This window comes from Eublepharis macularius, chromosome 1 (assembly GCF_028583425.1).
Source record: "Eublepharis macularius isolate TG4126 chromosome 1, MPM_Emac_v1.0, whole genome shotgun sequence".
Taxonomy (NCBI): domain Eukaryota; kingdom Metazoa; phylum Chordata; class Lepidosauria; order Squamata; family Eublepharidae; genus Eublepharis; species Eublepharis macularius.
Window position 1 is genome coordinate 144416455 of NC_072790.1, and position 22473 is coordinate 144438927.

General features: G+C 39.4%; 2 protein-coding genes across 3 annotated transcripts in view; one reads left to right on the forward strand and one right to left on the reverse strand.

Moving 5' to 3' along the window:
* WDR27 (WD repeat domain 27) overlaps positions 1-12127 on the reverse strand; it is a 141635-nt gene extending 129508 nt beyond the window's left edge. Inside the window, exons 1-6 of the mRNA XM_054970165.1 lie at positions 12092-12127; positions 9489-9687; positions 7188-7329; positions 4407-4531; positions 2120-2233; positions 276-327 (exon numbers count right to left, since the gene is read on the reverse strand). Coding sequence (XP_054826140.1) covers positions 276-327; positions 2120-2233; positions 4407-4531; positions 7188-7329; positions 9489-9680 — 625 coding nt within the window. The 5' untranslated portion in view covers positions 9681-9687; positions 12092-12127. The remainder of the gene's footprint in view (positions 1-275; positions 328-2119; positions 2234-4406; positions 4532-7187; positions 7330-9488; positions 9688-12091) is intronic.
* Positions 12128-17494: 5367 nt separating this feature from the next.
* C1H6orf120 (chromosome 1 C6orf120 homolog) lies at positions 17495-21850 on the forward strand. 2 transcript variants are annotated; one of them, XM_054974368.1, is made up of 2 exons: positions 17495-17580; positions 21041-21850. In XM_054974368.1, the coding sequence occupies exon 2, from the start codon at positions 21046-21048 to the stop codon at positions 21604-21606; it is 561 nt and encodes a 186-aa protein (XP_054830343.1). In that variant the 5' UTR covers positions 17495-17580; positions 21041-21045; the 3' UTR covers positions 21607-21850. The 2 variants fall into 2 exon arrangements, with proteins under 2 accessions (XP_054830343.1, XP_054830351.1); XM_054974376.1 differs by having other exon boundaries at positions 17497-17580; positions 21003-21850.
* Positions 21851-22473: the final 623 nt, after the last annotated feature.

The following is a 22473-nucleotide window of genomic DNA, read 5'->3' on the forward strand; positions in this document are numbered from 1 at the left end:
TAAGGAAAACAGCTTCCAGAAGAGAAACCTTAAAGTAAAAAACCAGCATGGCGTTACTTTGTGTGTGTGTGTGTGCGCGCGTACGCGCGCGTGCGTGCATGCGCACGCTTAACCTTTTCCTTGCCCGCACAGGCAAATATTTCTTGCTTCAACCATTACTTTATAAAATTTACTTTTTCATTTACTTATTAAAAAAATACTTTATAAAATATAAAAAAATACTTTATAGAATGAGAGATTAATTGATATTGACTTGTTTATCTTTAAAAACATACCTGTTATTACTGCTGATTGATATATTAATAGTCCGGTATAATAGTCCCATACCTTTTGAAAAACATGGTAAAACAGTAATACCAATTCAGTTCATAACAGAATCATATTTCCAAAATATCTGCTGGAATACTACATAAAATAATATGATGAATAATGCAAAATCTAGATTTCAAATATGTATTCATTGTCACTACTGCTGTTCTAAAATATCCTAAGTGTGGAGATCTGGGTAATTGTTTCCAGATACAGAAAATTCCTACAATCCTGAATCTTAGACACATATTTTGGGAATTAATCATATTAAATTCAGTGTATATTACATTAAAATATGTGTACTTATGATGTTAGTCTACACTAGGGGAGAGTTTTAAACTGTTCCCAGTTTGTTGGCCTTACAGGACAACTAAATGGCCTCTTTGTGAAACTGAATACTGGATTTGATGGACCAGATCTGATCCAGCAGAGCACTTTTTATGTTAAGTTTTCTTTAAAAACAAAAACAAAATGAGTACATAAGGCTATACATGTCAATGTTTTTTTATGCACAATTAACAGAGTGATATAAAGTTGATAAAAAGAGTATGGATTTGATCAAACTATGTCTGTATTGAAACAGCTATGTATGAGTGATGATCATATTATTGCTAAATTATAAAGGCTTTTGTTGAGACTGGAAACAGAAGAACAGGTAAAAATATGTATGATAAAATGGGCAAAGAATTTTGATTATAATACACAACTCAAATAGTGGGAGAATATGTGGTCAAAGGGTCTTAAATTCACTTTAAATATGGGTCTGAAAGAAAACGTTTATAAAATGATATATAGATGGTATATGTCACTGAAGGAATTGGCAAAAATGTATAAGAATGCTTCAGATAAATGCTGGCAATGTGAACAACAGGAGAGGACATTTTATCATCTGTGGTGGACATGTAACAAAGCAAAAAAAATTGAAAACACATTCAGTTATTCAGAAGTCTTTAAAGACTAATGTTCAAATGAAGCCAAAGACCTTTTTGCTGGGATTAATGGATAAACAGCTGGAAGCTACACATGGCATACTATTTTTATATATGATAACATCAGCGAGACTATTATATGCTCAAAAACGGAAAGATACATTATTACCTACATTAGAAGATAGGCTGGAAAAAATGATAGACTATGCCGATCTGGCCAAATTGATATCTTTTATCAGGGAAAAGACATTAGATAAAGCATTTGAGCATTTGGAAGCCCTTTATAGACTTTTTTCAAGAAACAGAAAGAAATGAACTAATGATCTGTGCTTCTGAAGATTAGGGAGAGGGGAGAAATGTATGGATGGAAACAAAAAGTAGTTACTTATGGTAACTTTAGAGTTAGTATATAATATGTAACATGGTTAGACCTTTTCAAATATAAAACTGGTATGTATTCCTATCTATTTTTTCTCCTTTTCTATATCTTTTTTATATTTTCTTTCTTTCGTTTGTATGTTTTATATCAAATTGTAAAATTCTAATAAAATTCCATTAAAAAAACAAAAGCAAAAAGGATGAAACCTAGAATCATTATAATCAACAGGAGTTTTCACAGGATCGAGACTGAGCACCATAGACGAAGAAACTCAGTAAATATAATTATTCCTGGGATTTAATTTTCATTTTTAATACTTGATTATGGTATAAAACTTACGCAGTTTACAAGTTTTAAATGTAACTGACTAATCAGAATCTCCTTTCATTGGTTTTAATTTAAAATAATTTCTTGTTCAATAAGTGAATGCTTCACTTGTATTTTTAGTACCTATATCTTGATCCAGTTGGTATATATATTAAAAAAGAGGCAAACCCCTTGCCTTAAAACTTCTGTCTTCAGAAACTGATATTAGTATATTTTTCTCCCAAGTACAAAACTCAGCAGCGGTCACTGGAGCCAGGTGCCCTTCCAATACAGCAAGTACAGCCTCTTCCTGTAATTAATCCAGGAAAAAGGTAGGTCAAATTTCAAAATAAAAATTGCACTGTTTGTTACTATTTATATGCTGTCACTAAGCATTCATTGCAAACCAGATGTTTGCCCACTGTTTTCACTCGCCAACCCATAGCTTGCTGCTCTCAGTAGTTTGAATACTGCATGAGCAGTTGTTCCTCCTGTCAAAAGAGTTGCAGCAATACTAAATGAGACAATAGTTGGAAGAGATCATCCTTTCTGGTTTTTACAAATTGTGGCCAAAATTAGATTTAGACCAAATGTCATACCCCACCTTTCTTCCCAATGGAGACCCAAAGTGTTCTCCTGTCTCCATTTTATCCTCACAACAAATTTGTGAGATATGTCAGGCTGAGAGAGTATGTGATTAGCCCAAACTCACCCAACGAACATGGGGGCAGATTAGGGATTCCAACCTGGGTCTCTCACATCCTAGTCAGACACTCTAACCACTACACCACACAGGCTCTGATAGGTAAGGGAAGTTGTTTTGTAATAGAGGAGTTTTTTTAAAAAAAGGTACTGCCTATACCTTCTTGGGATTGTTGTGAATAAGCCTTTGCTTCCATTGCAAATAGACGAGGGAGCTAATCTGGAGTTACTCTGCCAGGATGTTCTGTTTTCCTTCCGTTTTGGCACTGCAGGTCTCATTGTCATCCTGAAGCTGGTGGCCAATTTCAAGACTCAAAGCTTCATGTCCTGATGCTAGGCTTGCCACAAATAAAGAACCTTAGCTTCCTTTGCAAATAGTGTAGGGGTGAGGTGAGGGTTTTCTCGAGATAACATGGGCCAGAATGTTCTAATTCCCTTCACGTTTGGCACTGCAACTCCTACTATTTTCTTGAAGATGGTGGCCAATTCTGAGGCGCCTTGCTTTATTTTCTGATGAGTTTATGCTTTCCACAGACAGATGCAAGACTATACACTACTCTGTTGGGTACTGTGCTGATGTCAACATGTATCCAATAGGGAGTTTCCACACTGCTAACCATACCATTACTGACCATGTAAATTAGTTATGCTTGGTTTAAAAAGATTTCACCTCTGTGAAATCTTTATACTCGTTTTTAAATTTTCTGCTACCATTCCCTATTGTATCTGTTTTCCTGAATATCCTAACTCTTGTTCATTATTGTACCTCAGTGAATGTCCTAACTGTTGATAATATTGTATTTTCAATTGTACTGCGTAACCCATCTTGGATCTCAGTGAGAAAGGTGGACAAATAATAATAAGATTGATTCCAATAGATAAAGTTCCATTTATGGCAAATTTCAATAGATAATGTTCCAGTAGACCCCTTATATATGCTTGACTGGTTCATTTTTTTGGAGTGGAAGGGCTCTTCAAGATCTTCAACACAGGCCTACCAGCAGGGCAGGGTGGAAGAAGTAACTCTCATAAGTATACCCTTCTCCACCAATAGAAAACAACTTTCAGTTCCTAATTTGAAAGCAAGCATGGACATAATCATAGTCTACATGATTTGGATGTTATGGAAAACTATGGATTGCACAAAAAAGGGAGGGAGGGAAGAAATCAGAGCAAATGAGAGCAGAAAGGAACATGTGGCACTATACCAGCATCTGAAGGATCAGGAATATGACACTAGGCCGCTCTTTCATTCCTGGGTATCTATGCATATCTGGTATAATTTTTAAAATGCCATTGGCACAAACCTCATGAAATTCTCATATGCAAGATCTCCTGAAATGACTAGAAGCTACATAAAGCACAATGGTGTTCTTTTGTCATTTCTATTCAAATAAAAAGCATTTTCACATTTACAGGGTATTCTATTGAACTGTCCTCATCATCTAATACTGCATATGTTTTTAAGGAACATCTGCCATTTAGTTAGCTACAACTAGATACTATTCATCTTAATTTTAAAGTGAACAGGTATATACAGTATGGTGATGGAGAGTGGTTTCAAGTCATAGCTGACTTAAGGTGACCCCGGTGAGGTTTTTGTGGCAAGACACCAACGGAGGTGGTTTGCCATATCCTGCCTCTGCAACCCTGGTCTTCGTTGGAGGTCTCTCATCTAATTACTAAAGAAAGCCAACCCTGCTTAGCTTCTGAGATATGATGATATCAGGCTCATCTGGGCTATCTAGATATATAGTATACTTGATGTTATATGTTCTCACCTTTGCACTTAGCATGTACACCCGGTTGCCTGCACATACTGCCACAGTTTGGTCATCTGGACTAAATCGAACATAAAGTACTGTTCCCAAAAGTGTTCCAATAACAATGCCTTGTGGCATTAACCCTGCAACAATTGAAAATCTCCATTAATAGGACTTCTTTGTAAAATGAAACCAAAAGCACATGCATTTTGAAGTACTAGAAGTTTGAAATCTGTCATGCTGACTTTCCAGAAAAAATGTAATTGAAATAATTAATTGAAACAATTGGGGGCTGTGTTTTATGAAAAACTGATGTGGTTTTATTCTGATTTTAAAATGTATTTTTTATTTGCTGTAACCGGCTCTGAGCCCACTTGTGGGGAAGGCAGAAAAAAATAAAATGGAGGGAGGATTCTATTCAAATATAAATAAATAAATTATATATTTAAATAATGGTAGCAAATTTTAAATAATGGTAGCAAAAGGAGGCAAATACACCATGTACAAGCCCAGACCATGTACAAACACTGTGGTTTGTCTGTGCTTTCTATCCCACATTTAGCCCATCTAACATGATAAATTTGCAGTACAACAGCTCTGACAAGTGACAACCATGTGGACAGGAAAATTTTCTACCTCATATCACTGGTTGAAATGCGCTGCAAATGAAGCTGCCTATATGGCTATCAATCAGTTCAGAAACCTGATGCAAATGTGTTTTTCACATCAAAAGCCTGACACTAGAGCATTTATAACTGCATTTCTGATTTTCATATATGCAAAGCATCAACCAAAAGTTTAAAAGCATTTTAAGAGTGAATTTAACCCAGAACTTGAAAAACTGCTTGATAGTTAAATAAAGGCCAGTAAGTATAAATAACATACAAGACTCATTAACATACATTCATATATAATACACACTCAAGCAGGAATCCAAAGAGTTGGCGGGGAGAAGCCCACCCACTCACTGGCTCTCTCTTCCCCTGCCCACCTGCATTGCCATCACCTCTGTGGCTCACACAGAGGTGGGGGTCAGAGTGGTGTTTTCTCCCCCCTTCCCTGCCTACATCACTACCACCTCTGCAGCTCACGTGACAGCGCGAGGGGAGGAAACCTACTTTTCTACCACTACCACTGCAAGATGGTGGTGGCTATGCTTCTCCTTCTCCTCTGCCCTCCTGCCTGTGGATGAGGTCAGGTAGATGGAGTTAAGTGGACTGTGCTTGTTCAGACCAGCCTCCTCTGTTTTGCTGTGATTAAAACCTCTCCTTTTTTAACTTTTGGAATTTTTCTGCAAACCTGGGTTTTCCTCCATGTTTGTAGAAAGACCTCCTTTCTCTCTTCATGGCCCTGATCCACAGATTTAAGTAAGAGCTTTCCCTCCTTACCTCCCCTTGGCAGCCAAGAAAACTGTCGCTGAATTATGCAGTGTCAGCTGCCTTGCCCAGTTGTGTGTGCCAGTAGCCAAGCCTGGGTCCTTTCACACAGTGGAGAACCACAACAATGTGTGCAGGGTACCTCACTTCCCCCTATATCCCCTCCCCACACTATTTTGTTTTTTCCTTCTCCTGGCAGCCCCCATATCCTCTTCCTTTTCCCTGCTTCCTTTATTCCTTCTCATCCACCAACCAACTGAACTTTTATCTGCTCCCTTCTTCAGCTCTATTTATTATTTATTAATTTCATTTATATCCAAACTTTCTCCACAACAGGGAACCAAAGCAGTTTACATCATTCTCCTTTATTGTATTTTCACAACAGCTTTGTGAGTTAGCTTAGGCTGGCCCAAAGTCACCCAGAAAGCTTGCATGGCAGGAGGAGGACTCAAACCTGAAACTCTAACCATTACAACACCCTGGCTTTCAAGTAGAGGCTGCTGTTGAACAGCTGGGCCTGGACGAGTCATGCAAGTCACATGGTAGCAAGTTGCTTGGTGGCTGCTTGCAGGGCTGGCCCCAAAGAGTCCTCTCTCAAAGGACAAAACAGCCCCAGAAAGGCCCTTCCTTTCCCCCTATCTTTTACTGACAGAAACCAAGGCAGTACTGGCAATATTGTTGAGGTTGCCTAGTAGGGTTGCCAGATCCAGGTTGGGAAATTCCTGGAGATTTGGGGGGGGGGTGGAGCCTGGTGAGGGCAAGATTTGTGGAGAGAAGGGCCGCAGAATATCATAGTGCCATAGAATCCACCCTCCAAAGCAACAACTGATCTCTATTACCTGGAGATGTTGTAATTCCGGGAGATCTCCAGTCACCACCTGGAGGCTGGCAACACTATTGCCTAGCAACAGGCAAAGGCTATTCGTTTCTGAAAGTTATAGGCATTGCTTCTATTAATCTGCAGGGGTTTGACCCCCCAAATACTTTATATTTATATCAATTTTCTATTGCATGAATCATTTAAGTTCACCTCCATATTTACCATAACTCTTTTTACAGTTTTTTTTCATTATGGTTATTAAATGTATGTTCTAACGAAATCATTTTAAAATGCCCCAAGCTTTCCATGCAGTTAATACTATATTGCAACATCATAAAGCAAATAGAAATCAGAAGTTTAAAATATGAGACCTCCACTCTAACCCTCCTAAAATTCACACAATCAAATCCCTGCCGATCAATCTATAGTCAATTAATGTCCAGTTTCGAATTATATATTTATATGGAAATAAAGTCATTTTATGTTATCAGCATATGTCAACATATTGTCTCTTTTCAACCACTTTGCCAAGTTTTTGGAGGAGCTGGAAGCACTAAAAAGGTTTTGTCCCAGTGCAATACGTAATATACCACAAGTATTCACCTTGTAGCACCTTCTTCATATATTCATCCAGGTTCCACACTATCACATAGTCACTCGAAGCAGAACAAATTAGGAGTGGATTGACTTTGCTCCCAAATGCTAGTGCAGTAATTGAATGGTGATGTCCTATTAAGTGTAAGGGCTGACAAAAGATGTTACTGGTAATTTGAAATGTATGTAACATACACAAAAACAGAGCTCAGTTTCTTCTCATGTATTCATTTTTATTTACCAATTTATAGTAGCTGTGAACATTTTAAACAAGTTACAAAAATAGTTCAAATAATAATAGTCAACCCTGGCTAGTGAATATAGTCTACAACTATTTTAAAGACTTAAAATGCCTAGAAATGCCTAGAAATTCTAGCTCAGACTTTGGCAGACCTCCCAAAGGAACTCCATAAGTTGGTTAATTTCCATCTTTCTTTTTGCACTTATTTGAATGACACACATAAGGAAGTCTTGATGGACAGCAGATAAAGCAACAGAAAACAAAGGGAAAGCCATTTGCTTAATTAAGGCTTAAATTCTATGCATATTTTCTTGGGAGTAAGTCCCATTTAGAACAAAACTAGTGTTCCTTTCCATATAAATGTTTATCTACATTTATTCCCACGTATATTGCATAGAAATTAATACAACAGGATTTCCTTGAGTGAATATGCATAGGACTGGACAGCATGTAACTCTAGCATTAAGTTTACTGCTGCATTTGCCACAATAAACAATTGCTGTGTTTTCTCTTTAAATACAAAAAAATGACTTTAGATCACCTTTAGATTGTCAATACTATTGTATTTGTTTTTCTGGATAAAATCTCCCAACAACTGTTTCCATCTCCCAACAACTACTTCCATTCATTTCAAGATGATGTGCACAGGGAAAGTACAAATCGGACTACATTCCCACTTTTAAACTTGCTATAGTTTTCAAGACTCACTTGTGAAGTGACTCCATACTACTTTCTTCTTCCCCGACACAAAATAATAATAATAATAACAACTGTGCTTCTATACCATCCTTCTAGACAGATTAAGGCCTCACCCAGAGCAGTGAACAAGTTAGTGTTATCATTAACCCCATAATACAGATGGGGAACTCGGGTTGAGAGGAGTGGCTTACCCAAGGCCACCTACTGATATATTGTCGAAGGCTTTCACGGCCGGAGAACGATGGTTGTTGTGGCGTTGTGGCTGTGGTCTTGGCATTGTAGTTCCTGACATTTCGCCAGCAGCTGTGGCTGGCATCTTCAGGGGTGTAGCACCAAAAGACAGAGATCTCTCAGTGTCACAGTGTGGAGAAGATGGTCCCACAAAGCGTAGCATCCAGACAAGAATAAAAGAACATGAAAGACACTGCAGACTTGGCCATCCTGAAAAATCAGCAGTGGCTGAACATAGCCTAACTCAAACAGGACACAGTATCCTATTCCAGGACACTAAAATACTTGACAACACTTCCAACTACTTTGTCAGATTACTCAGGGAAGCCATTGAAATTCATAAGCATAAACACAATTTCAATAGGAAAGAAGAGACTTTAAGAATGAATAGAGCATGGCTTCCAGCCCTGCAAAACACCAGGCTTACGAAATACTCCACATCCCACAATAGTCCTGCAGAGAAGATTAGCATATCAAGCACCAATCCATATGCAAAAGAACCTCCTCAGGATACAGTGACGCTTCCCTCCATTAGCATTCCACACCCTGGGAAACTCCTACGGGATGACTCAGCCCAAACCCACTTTCCTGAGTAGATATAAATTACCTGCCAACATCTCCACACTGTGACACTGCGAGGTCTCTGTCTTTTGGTGCTACACCTCTGAAGATGCCAGCCACAGCTACTGGTGAAACGTCAGGAACTACAATGCCAAGACCACGGCTATACAGCCTGGAAAATCCACAACAGCCACCTACTGAGCTCATGGCAGTAGTGAGATTCAAATGAGTAGAGTGCTGATTCGCAGCCAAACCACTTAACCCCAGAACAAGTTATTTTTCATGTTTTATATTTATAAATATAGAGTATTACTGAGCAATTAACTGTCTTTCATAGTCTTTTTACACATTATGTATGCAAACCTTGTGCCATCAAACCCACATCAAGCCTCCCAAAGCTGCCTCTCTCAGCTCACCTGGGTCGTCCTCCTCTCTCTTGCCCTCATACCTGACCTGTGGGAAAGCTGAAACCCACTTTGAGATCCTGATCCACAGTTTGAGAATCCCTGCTTAAGACCACTGATTTTAGCATTTTATACATGAAGTGAACTCTGAAAGAAACAAGGATTTTTTTTAACCTGGTGGTCAGAGTCATCAGTAGTATTCCAAATACAAAGCTCATTCCCATTCAAAGGAAAAGCACAATAATGCAGGCCACAAGCAAGCTGAACATGAGATTCTGGCACTTTGGACTGAAACACTTGCTTTTCGAGAACTATGTTGCTGCTACATCCTTCTTCAGTAAAACAAAGATCCACAGGGCTTTCCATAGTACAGCTGAAATAGACACCAAGTTAGCATACAATTAGAAATGTATCATCCGGTAACATTAATTTTAGAACTACTTTTACTTCAATTTAAATAACTCAACAATATTATCAAATACTACTTTATTTTATGCCACACACCTTGCATTTCTAGTTTAACTCCTGAAGTGTATAAGAAATGCCATTCTCATATTTTTTCCTTAATCTTAAAATCTCCTTGAGGTATGAATTAAAGAAACCTGATCAACCTGTTGCATCATATACCTGTTGCATTATTAGAGTTTTCTCCATCCTGAGATGTTAAAAGTATGTTTCACTTTCCTACATTCGCTAACTCACTCTAACAATATATTAATGAACACCTCAATTGTTTTATAAATGGGAGCATTACATATCTATATTCTTTTGGTATTCAATTATATGAAATACAGCCACATAGTAGTTATGAGGTGGATCTTTCCTCACTTTCTCCCAGAACCACCACCACCCCCCATCAATACTGGATGAACAAAATGTCATGAGGGTTGGGGAAACTGCTATAAAGAGGGGAAAGAGGACACACAAAAAATCACACATACCCGTAACTCCTGCACAACCATAATGAAACAACTTTTCTGTTGGCACAAGAGGGAGGAAGGGCGATTTCAGAATTCTCATTTTAACCATTTATACAACATAGCCACAATGTTCCCAAGCCACAATCATTGGCTTTTGGGAATCCCTAGGAGAATGCTGAGAGAAAAGAAAGATTAACCTTCCTAAACAATTTGTGCCTACACTTCTGAAGGGGCATCATAAAATATCGTGGTTTGTGAGTGGAATTTTACTATCCAGTCCTAAGTTACAGGAACTAAAAAAGTGAATACTCTCTGAGAGTTTAAAAACAAAGAGAGGCATTACCCCTATCCTAGCTTCTAAAAGCTAGCAGATTTGTTTTTCCTATTTTTAATTGCTGAAGCCAAAAGAGAGCTTACACTTTTCTGTAACTTTTAAGCATAAGAAAATACCTAATAGTAGCAATCTAATATCTGAAAGATTACAAGATGGAAGAATAGGAATGGTCTCAAGTTTCAGCAACATGTATTAATGAATTTTATAGGAAGCAAAAGAACAAGAATAATTATTCTACTTTCAGTTGCCGTTCTGGAGTTCTGCTAATTTAATCATTTTACTTTTAATGAAGATCTGAAGAAATCCCAGTCATAAAAAATTATAGATTATAGATTGGAAACATCCAAAGTTTATTAAAAGGGCATATAGATAGTTGTGACTCCAAAAGCTCTCAGAAACATGTTACAATTATTTAAGAATTTCAACAGAAAGCCTAAACTTGGGGTAAGGCACTTTGATTACTAGAGAAGTCTGAAAATGAAACACTTCACAGCTAATAACTGAAACTGGACGAGAAGAAGAAATCTCTCTTATAACAAGAGTGTTTGTGTGTTTAGGGTCTCCTGTGACAACCACAAATGTGTCTTGAGAAGGGTTTTTTCAGTTTAATGCTTTCCTGGTCCCAATTAAGGGCAGACTACTAAGGAAACAAAGGCTGCAATCCTAAGGGCATTTTTGGGGGAGTAAGCCCTGTTGAATAACATGGGATTTATTTCTGTTCAGGTGAAGTTCCGGTCATGTTGTTAATTCCTTGTGGAGAGCAATATAATAGCAGCAGAATAAGTAGGCCAGCTTCTGTATGTCTTAGTTTAGTCAATTGTTGAGGAGCAGAATGATAAACAGGTTTTTAAAATACTAACCTCAAAGACAAAATTAAAAATATGCCTAGGTTGCCTCAAGTGAAACAAGACAGTAACTGGATAATGTCCCACCAACGCCATTATCTGTAGCACTTTTACTGAGCTGAGTCCTGGCTCATTTATGCCAAAGAATTAGGTGGTAAAATAGCAGTACCACTTCAGACAGCAGGTGATGGATCACACTTCAGAACAGTCCCCAATGCTTAAAAAAAAACTCCCTGCAAACAGAAAAGCAGCATAACAAGCAAAGAAAGTAAGTTTTCTCTTTGCGTTGAATTTTTTTTTAAATGCAACAGAATAACCCAGCTGCATTTTGAAGTGCCGCAGTCTACCTCGTTCACCGACGTGTGAATCAGGCAGCTAGTGGTGGTGCTGCGAGTGGAAGAAACGCCGGAAGCACCTACAGCGCTATACAAATCAAACAAAGGTTGGCACTCCTAGTCCATCCCCTCCTAGTCCCTAGTCCCTCCGAAAGATCTGAGCCAATCCGAAGCAGATCCGGTCTCTTCTCCAGCAACACACAATTCTGCACAAGATATTAAGTGCGAGATCTGTAATTCGCACGTCATCCAGCATGTAGCTGTTCTCTGGCTGGTGGACAGGTAAGAGGCAAGGGGGCAGACGGAGTTCAGAGACTCACGTGCTCAATGCGTCCGTTCTTACCCTTCCTGGCCGTTGTCTGCTCATGACAGATGTCTGCCGGACTGAAAGAAACGGCCAACGTTTCCGCGGGAGCCGGAAGGAGACAGGTCGTAGGTTTCCTAGACAGCCAAGACGCCTACGGCAAGGCTAGTGGGCCAATTCCAGCCATCCCGCCGCCAAACCAGTTCTGCTGAAGAGTTGGAATTAACTATGGGGCCCTGTCCGGTGTATCTTCTAGCAGGGCTACTGAATTATTGTTAGCATAATAGGCAAAAATTCAGCAGGTGTCATCTTTATGAGAAGGAAACTTTTTTGAGCTTGCTGAACTTCTGTTTCATATAAAAAGGTACCACTAATTTGTGCCTCTATTAGGTAAAGGGGGGAGCTTTGCATTTCGTACTGTTATTAATAACAATTCTCATTATTAAAAAAAACGAAGGCTTTCCCCTCTACAATACCGGTTGGTGCTTTTTTTCCAAAGGGTCTGTTAGGAGAGGAAAGTAATGGATTGGGTGGTACTATGCATTGGAGGAGGTCTCCTCCTTCTATTGAAGTAAATGTGGAAGGGTATAACTTTGTTTAGGATTGCACTAAGTGATTGTTCAGGCCTTAATTTAGGGCTGAGTTAAGCTATGCAAGCTTAAGTAACAGCCTCTTTGAGCATGTATAAAGTGTTTTAACTTGCTATCTGAGCTACACACCTGAATTGAGCAGCAGGGCTTCTAGCTGTGGAGGTGAGACAGGTAGATGGTTACTTTCCTTATAGAAATTAATTACTGTGGGGGGGGGGCAGATGTAGTTAAGGGTAGACCGCAAGCTGCATGAGTTCTGCAAATGGTGCAAGTAACAGGAATTTGTGGTACAGCTGGTCAGAATCAAGAGATCCTGTGACATATACTTAAGAGTTCATTCCTGCCTGGTTCTTCTGTGCTACTTACTCCCCAGCTCAATAAACTGAAAGCAAAAGCACCACAAGGCATTGAGCACATCCTGTGGCATGCATTAGAGTGACACTCATTCTTTTATCTTGACTTGTGTGCTTGCCACTGGCCACCCTGTCTTAACATTTTTGTGTTTTTCATAAAGCATTTTCCCCATAGAGTTATATTTGGACAGTATTCAAATATGATTCTGTAATATAAAAAACGCATTGTTAAATTTATTTTCCAGTCCATATTTCTTATTCCACTATTGTTTAGATAAATTTGGTTTTGTAATAAATTGTGATGACTCTTTGTACTTGTGTGGTTGCTTGGCAGAATCCTTTGGCTCAGCTTCCCATGTTGTTTCTCATGAATATTTTGTAATCCTTGCCAATATTGAATAGCGTCTCAAGTAATAACAAAGCAAGTTAAACAATATGTTTGTTTGGACCAACTAGTTTTTAACTTCTGGCCCAGGATGTGGTCTGAAATCATGTTAAATGCTTACTTTGCTAAGCAAGTAGAGGGTTGATTCCATGCCAAGATGAGAGACTTTCTGGAAGCCTTATGTATGCTGCAGTTCTTTGACTAAAGAAAGGTGTGATATATTTTATGAAATGTAGGATATGAAGTGGAAGATTTTATTGTGACAGCCTAGATTTTCTATTGTTCATGAAGCAGACCTATGGAATACATGCATACCCATATAGACACATACACACACACACACACACTTGATTTGGCTAGTCCAGGCAAGGCTAATCTTGTCAAATCTCAGAAGCTAAACAGGATTGGCCTTGGTTATTATATAAGAGTCCTCCAAAGAAGATCAGGGTCTCTATGCAGAGGCTGGCAATGACAAACCACCTCTGTTAGTCTCTTGCCTTGAAAACCACAGCAGGAGTTGCCATAAGTTGGCTATGACTTAATGTCACTTTCCACCACACACTCTCATTGGTTTTTATGCTCTGATTTGATATATTAAATGTTTTTGTTTACTCTGTTAAGCATTTTGCTTCTCAGTATGTCTCATTGTTACTACCTGTCACTTTTTCAATATAATAGAACTGTCCCCTGAATGGCAGAATCATATATAGCACTATCCCTGCAGGGTTACTGTACCAATAGGGCACTGTACCAATTATTCCCTGGCCCATCTTCATACTCCAGTAGGCCAAACACTATTGCATGCACAAGAGGAAATCGTAGAAAAGGACTGTAAGAAGAAAAAAGAAACTCTAGCTACCTTTTCTCCAACTTCACTATATATTTAAATAAGCTGTCAGATACACCCCAGCATATCTGCCATGATTGTTTCTCTGCATAATGCTCTGATCCTCTGATAACTTGTAAAGGGAACTTAGTTGCTACTTGGCTGTTAACTGCTTATCTTGCAGGTGTTTTGCTTTCACTTTCCCCAGCTGGCTTGAGAACCTGGCCTTGGGAGTGCTGGCAGGAGCCAGTCCTCCCTGAGAACTGTGATAACTCATTCCTCCCTGTTCCCTTCTCTTCCAGGCCTGGACCATTCGCTCCAAAACTCTAACGGTCTCCCATTCCCAGGGGCGGGAACATTCTCCTATAATTAACACTGCTCACCCACCTTGCATCACTTCTGCCAATGACCCTGTCTGAGTACCTTGATACTGATATATTTCTTTAATAAAGTAACTTTTACACCTGAGGTCTGCAGTGAAGTGCTTGAGGGATTTATCTGGCAAGACCTGACACTCATGCTGTGATTTGTACCTGACAACACTAGAAGTTAATTAGGAGACTCAGTGGGTTGAAGCCATTATATGAATTAAAATCTACTCAAGTTCTATTCTATACTCTGAGCCAGAGAGGGAAATATGCTGTGGATAGACTGCTAAATTAATTGATAAATGGATAAGCAATGTATGTAGGTGACCACCTAGAGATCCATAGGTAGCAATCCACTAGATTACCTATTTATTAGGGGCATCCACATGGTTTACTAGCTTTGCTGTATCAGATCTTGTTTTCTCTATGGATTGCTTGGCTGGATCAGGACAATTGTGTTTAGAATTAGGGTATAAATCATGTTGACTGCAGTTTGATTTATATGCCTGTAATTAAGCACAGAATTGCATTAAACTCCTGTGAATCTAATATGAAATAGCTAAAATGTGTTTCCATACGTAACTTAATCTTCCCAGTCTTATTATTTAAAATCACTGCATATCAAAGTACAAATATTCTCTAACAGAAACCATACATGCCTTAGAAAGTGTATCCAAACACAATATTATGAGCAGTGTTTACATCAAATAGGAACAACATGCGAGTTACATCTTTCCAAGTATCTTAACATTGTAGAAGTGCATTCTAAATCAGTTAACATGTTATTTGCATTTGCCTCTGTGAAGAAAAATACAATCTTAATTTTTCTTTCACCCTCTCTATTGTAAATCAAGGGAGGGAAGGCAGTACTGTATAGCCCAATCTCATCAGATCTCATAAGCTAAGCAGAGTCAGTACCTGCATGGGGGCCACCAAGGAAGATTCTGCAGAAAAAGGCAATGGCGAATCACCTCTGTTTCTCACTTGCCTTGACGGCCCCTTGCTGGGGTAGCCAAAAGTCAATTGCGACTTGACAGCACATAGACACACTGTAAATCAAGCTGCAACCTTAATGTAATCATTCTTCAAGAAAAGGAAGCATCAGAATTTGATAGGCAGCACCCTGATTCTCACAGCATTGTTTGCTGTAGTTCTGTTAGTCAAAAGCCAACTAGCTTGCTTATTGTATGTACCTGACTGATGGTGCTTTTGCCATATGGAGCTATATTGGTTCAGTTGCAATCCACTGACATTGTGCTGGTATAATTCTCAGTATACAGTCTGGAAACTCACAGTATGATTGACATCTTGTGAAATCCCATTAGAACTACTCTGGCATAAGCAGTTTAAGAAATGAAGCATAAGAGGTTTGGAACTATGAGGCTTCAAGACCCTGCAGCCAAATTTGCCTGAAATGATTTGTTCTTTAAACTTTTATCAATGTCAGTCCTTGGCAGGTAGAATCCCCAAGTTCTCCACAGCAAAAAACATGCAGGTGTATTGGTTGAAGTAACTTTATCAGAAATCCAGCAAGTTCAAAGTGTTCAGACAAGTGTTTTGGCAGAAGTGACGTACCTGGGATTGGTGATGTTAGTTATAAGGAACATTCCCGCCAGCAGAATAATAGCCGTTAAAGTTTTGGGCACGAAAGAGCTGTGTGTGTGTGTGTCAGGTTGAAGCTAGGTTTAGGCTAGACAGAACAAAGAATGAAATCATCTCAGTTCCCAAGAAAGATACATTTCGAGTTGGCCGCAGCTAGCTTTCAAAGACACTTCTGGAGGCAGCGGGGAAAGAGAAAGTAAATACTTGTGAGATAACCTACTGCCTTAATATCAATAAGAAACTTCTCATGCCTTCAGAGGACCAGTACAGAACACAGAATACATTCATGGCAGATATGCAGACAGGCATATATAATCACCTTCATTACACCCAGCTGTTATTAAACATTTGCACATAGCATGTTACTGCTGTTCCTGCTCTCTGCAATCACACACTCTCCTGTGCCTGCACAATGACGTCACTTTTGGGAGTGACATCATCATGCTGGCCACAGGCATGCTCCCACACTCCATGAGGGGCCAATTTGGCCCATTTGGGGCACAAACCAGCCCCAAACTAAGTATAGGAGCACTCTTGTAGCCGGCGTGATGTCACTTCTGCAGGTGATGTAGTCATGCCCCTTGGGAGAGCATGTGCTATACATGCTCCTGAAGTGCCTGCTGGTAGCCTAAGTTAAATATAGATGTTTGGGGGGTTTGTTGTTGGGAGGTCACAGGCAGGCATATATTATAATGTGTCTGCGTAAATCAAACAGCAGTGTACGGGTTTTCAATGCACCCCTACCATCTCACCTCTCCATAATACTGCCTTTATCTTTCATGCACAGGAAAACATCATTAGAACAGGATTTGACTCCTAGCACCTTAAGAGACCAACAAGATTTTGAGAGGGTAAACTTTCGAGTCAGACCTCCCAACTTCAGATACTTATACCCTGAAAATCTTATTGGTCTCTGAGGTGTCCCTGGACTCAACCTCTGCTGTCCTACTATAGCACAACACGGCTACCTACCTGAAACTATAGTACCTGAGCTACACAACCTGTTCCAGTTTGTGGTGTAGCCTGCGCTAGCCCTAGTTTGGTGTCGGCTTGTGGCCTTTCTTAATTCCAAGAATTACAATGAGGATCGAGTCAGAAATCATTTTCGCGCTTAACGCCCAACAGCGAACACCCCGCAGCCGCGAATAACGTCACATAGGGAGGGTTAAGCGCGGGCTGTCACACCCCAGTGCGATGGAAACATGTCCAGGCACTCCCTCCCGCAGAGAACCTCCGTGCCCCCACCCCCGTTGTGCCCCACCTCCCTTCCCTGCGTAACCATAAAGAGGAGGCTTCCAGATCTCGCGACACTAGCAGAGTTTCGTCGTCGCTGGCGTGAACGGCTGTGTTTTGGCTTGCTTTCTGTCAGGAGGTTCTGGCGGCCTCCTTGATGGTGTTTGGAGGGTGAGCGAGGGTTCGGAGAGGGGATGGCGGAAGCGCAGGGCTGAGGGTGCGCGGGGAGAAGAGAGAGGGAGACCCAGCGAGTACCGCAAAGGAGGAAGCCAGCCTCAGTTGGCATTAAAAACGAAGAGGAGTCTCGTGGCACCTTGAAGACTAATCACATTTTCTTCTGCCATTCTAGCATAAGCGTCTGTGAACTAGAGGCGGCCCCTTCCCATCGCGTCTGAAGAATTGGGCCCTAATTCACGACAGCTCCGTGCTGCCGCGAAACTGTCAGTCTTCAGTGTCACACGACTCCGCTTTCTTTTTAACGCACACAGACTAATTCGACTCCCTCGCTCTGGAATTCGTATCTGTTTGCCTTGGGCTATTGCTCCGAGCTAGAGGTTGTAGGGCGCTCCAAGGGTCAGACAGCTCTCTTTCCCTTGGGGAGTCCTCAACTCTTCCGGAAAGAGGCCTGGGAAGAAATTCGTTGTCCCCCTCTCGCCCACACATCGACTACGTAAAGAAGCGCTGTGCAACGCATGTGCTGGGAAAGAAGCGGTCCCTTTCAAAGTTTTCAGGTCGAAGCTTCCTCAGGCGCTGCCGCCCCCCGCGAGCTTCACTGAAAGAGCTCCGAGCGCCTCCCGATTTTCTGCTTGGCTCCCAAGTTCAAATCGCGTTGTTGACGAAATACCGGAGTCTTTTCTGTCTGTCTAAAGTGGGTGCAGATTCCCCCCTCCAAGTAAAATGGTTGAACGTTTTCAAAGCAAACATACGGTTCTTTTTCCTTGCTACAGCAAATCTGTAATCCATGGATTTTTTTTAAAAAAAGACTAGAGTGTTCGTTTTGTTATAATGCTCTTGATACACTAGTTGCTGATTTTATTTCCTGGGGTCCAATGAAGTATTTATGTTGCTTCTTTCGATCCAGATGCCAAACTTAATTCTCTTCCACCATCAGGGTTTTTTGTGTGTGTGGTGATACTTGCTGGTACCAGTACTACTACCTTTGGGGGGGGGGATCTCCCAAGTCCTGAAAGGGGAATTGGTGGAAATCAGTGCAACAATATATATATGGTACTTTAAAAATACTGGTACCTTTTTTTAAAAAAAGCACTGTGTACTGCTATATGGTTCTTCATCCACAGGGTGGATTGCTATCAGATCTTACCAACAGAAATGACCTCTAGGCAATATGATTGCCTTAAGACTTGCTTCTTTGGGACTGGCTTTGCATCTGAGAAAATGTGTGTAGTATCAAGACAGTTTCATATTGCATGGAGCTGTGTTCGTGTGTTCATGAATAAAATACAATTCTGTAAGTAAAGAAGCTATGTAGCACCTTGGCATCTGAAAATTTGAAGCTTGAGAATACACTACAATCTCCTATACTGAAAGTACTGATATCACTATCTTAATGATGCCAACATAAACACCATTTGCTGAAAATACTGATATTACTATCATTATGCCTTATCTTTAAGAAACCAACATGGCCCCCACAAAACCACAGGGAGAAAAGAGTGAATAATTTTTTCAGCATGTTAGTGCAATCCTATGCAGAGTTACTACAGTTCAAACATGTTGAAATCAATGGGCTTGGAGTAAATATGTAAGATTATATTGTATTCTGCTTTATACATAAGTGCTGGAATCCCATGTTACTTTCCTTAAGCATTTGTTTCCTATAAAGTTTCACGGGCCTTTTGGTATGATAAAATTCTAAAAATGGCCTATAAATCACTAGGTGGTGCACTCTTAGACACGTATATTTTGTTACTGGTTCGTTATGATTACAGTATCCATAATTTAATGTATGTGGTTTTGAAACAGGTCAAAGCATCATCTGTAATTTACAGAATGCAGTTGTGAAAAGGTGTATCTCTTTTCATGTCAAACTGGCTTTCTCCCAATATAGGAATAGTACTTCTAGTATAAACCAACCTGCATGCTTAAATTGGCTGACAAATCTCTCTTGACCATCCCCTCATCTTGGATAATATGACTGGCCTATGAAAACCTGGAGTTTTTCATTTTTCGTAACTAGAGAATAACTTCTCAGATACCATCTCTTCTTGCTTTTGAAAAACTTTTATATCCTGGCTGTTCATTTTGCCAGATGGATTTAAAATTAAGTATTGGAGGGGTTAACTCTGAGCTGTATTTATGCTGTAAATTGTGATGTTGGTGAAATTGATTATAACTGGCTGAATGTTTTATCTTTTGCATTTTAATAGATTTTATCTTGCTTCGTAAATTCTTGAATCTTTTAAAAGGGCAGGATATAAATATTTTAAATATACAAAAGACCATGCAGTTACTACAATGAGGGTGAGCATGATGATTAACTTAATTTCTCCTATTTTCCATTTGAAATTTGTAAGTACTTCCCTCCCAGACCTTGGAATGATATAAGCCTTTTTTGTGCAGGTGATTTTTGCTGTGTTTGGCTCCATACTGCTTCGGATTTTCTTCCAAATTCCAGACAAAACTCCCCCTTCAGATTTCAATGCAGTTTCAAGGGTTCTCTTCCAACTTTTCTGCCTACACTTTTTATGTGCGAGGAGAAATGCCACATTGAAATCTGAAGGGGGAGTTAATCGTCCAGAATTCAAAAAACCAAGAGATACGGGGCCAAACACGGCAAAAAAGGTCTTAGTCATCCTTCACACGTGTTACAGATCTATTACAAATGACTCTTCACCTGCCGTGAAGTTTTGTTTTTGTCATCACCCTTTTCAGCTCAAATGATCCACTTAAGGACTATATAAATAATCTTCAGGAATGGCAGCAGCATGTTATTATCCTAATGGACCAGTAAAGCAAAATGTGTCAATTTCTAACAAATGGGCCTCCATGTTGTCAATTTTCCCACCAAATAACCACACCTCTGTATAGTGCAAAACACTATACAGAGAAGCAGACCAATTTTTTATGTTAAACTGAGTTTAAATCATTCTTAATCAAAGGATTGAAGACCTCATGGATCTTTATTCCTATTTGTATCTGGAAAATTTTCTTAGGTTTTAAGTTGCTACTGGACTTGAATTTTGTTTAACCAGAGTTGTGCTGTATCTTTTTCTAGGTAAGCTTTTTCACATCAGCTCTTTTATTAAAGGTGCATTTTTTACCTGTGTATATTTCATATTTACAAGACCTAGAATTAGGTAGAGCTCAATAAGGCCACTATTCTGTGCAGTTGCCTGGAAGTAAACCACAATTATTAAAACTGGACTAATTTCTGACTAAACATGCATAGGATGGCATGGTTAGTGCTTTAAATTGATGCCTCTTGAAGTGATGTCTGCTGAATATTTCCTATTAAAGGTGTTCATATTGGTGCATTTCATCAGTTAGAGATAACAACAATGGTTAAGAGAAACACAACTTACTGTGTGTCTTCACTGCCTTTCCACTTTTTCACCCACTTATTTTTGCATTAGCTATGGAATGATCTGAAACAATAATATACCCACCACAGGTGCCATGGCAGCTCACTGGAAGAGGCTACTAGTGATACTGCTTGCTTCTCAAGGACTTTTAATGGCAAGTGCTTATAATGAAGAAGAGGATGTACCTGAAGAATGGCTTCTTCTTCATGTGGTTCAAGGTCAGATTGGTGCTGGCAATTATAGTTACTTGAGATTAAATCATGAAGGGAAAATAGTGCTTCAGATGCACAGTTTAAAGGGTGATGCAGACCTGTATGTATCTGATCGGACACTTCATCCCAGTTTTGATGATTATGAATTACAATCTGTAACTTGTGGCCAAGATGTGGTTCATGTGCCAGAACACTTCCACCGCCCAGTAGGAATTGGGATTTATGGTCATCCGTCTCACCTGGAAAGTGAATTTGAAATGAAAGTATACTACGATCAGTCAGTTGTCAAGTATCCATTGGATGCAGGTTCCTACAATCCAGAAGACTTGGAGGTTACCCTGAAGCAGTTTCATTCATCAGAAGATGAGTCTCAGGATGAAGAATCAGTCATCTTTACTATAATTCTTGCAATACTAAAAGTAATAATAGAAATCCTTTTTTGACTAAGCTAATTACGTGCAGTCATCATCTCTGGATTCAAATAAACACTTTTCTGTGAGCATTAGTACTAACACTTTCTATGCTGAGGATGGGAAAATAAAGCCATATTAACTTTTTAAATTGTAAATGTCTTCTGAAATACACTGTAGCCTACACAGTATTTGTACAGATTTCTTGTAACTGAGCAGTGTTGAATATGAAACTTACAGTTCACTGTGACTTGGAATAAAATTTATTTTCTATATACATTTTTTTAGAGTTTTAGGAATGTGACAGTCTTCAAGTTTAGCATTTCATCAAGTTTCAAATATAATCATATGATTTCTCTTATGAATAGCAAGTAACCAGTGGAACATTGTTTAAGGAGGCTTGTGTATGTTTGAGTATGTTGCATTTTAATCTTTTGCATTTCTGAAACATACAAAGGGAGAATTCACTTTGCCAGTGCAGGAGTTGTGTGTGTTGAGTACACCAACACAGATGTGTGACTTGTTTGAATGTTTTTCTTTTGGCACTTACATTATGCAGAAGGATTCAAAGTTCCAGAGCTTCAAGAGATAATAACTAGGGCAATAAAAGTATGCTTGAAGACATGTTCTCAGTGAGTGTCGAAAAAAGATAAACCTTGGCCAATTTAATCCAAGGTAAAGGTTACTTACCAAAGACTTCAGCATGCTGAGCTTCTGCTCTAGTGCAGCCTTTCTTTTTGCTGATTGAATTATTAATCTTGTTGATAGAGAAACTTGAGTTTACTGACAATTAACTTAGTAGCTGGTATTAGTGCTGTTCAAGAAAAGTAACCTGGTCTCTTATTTCTTAGTGTTATCTGTATTTGTATTTATGAGGGCCAAGCTAAACTTCACTGTGGG

Coding starts and splice junctions, on each gene's coding strand:
- C1H6orf120 (XM_054974368.1), top strand. CDS start 21,046: ATGGCAGCTCACTGGAAGAGGCTACTAGTGATACTGCTTGCTTCTCAA.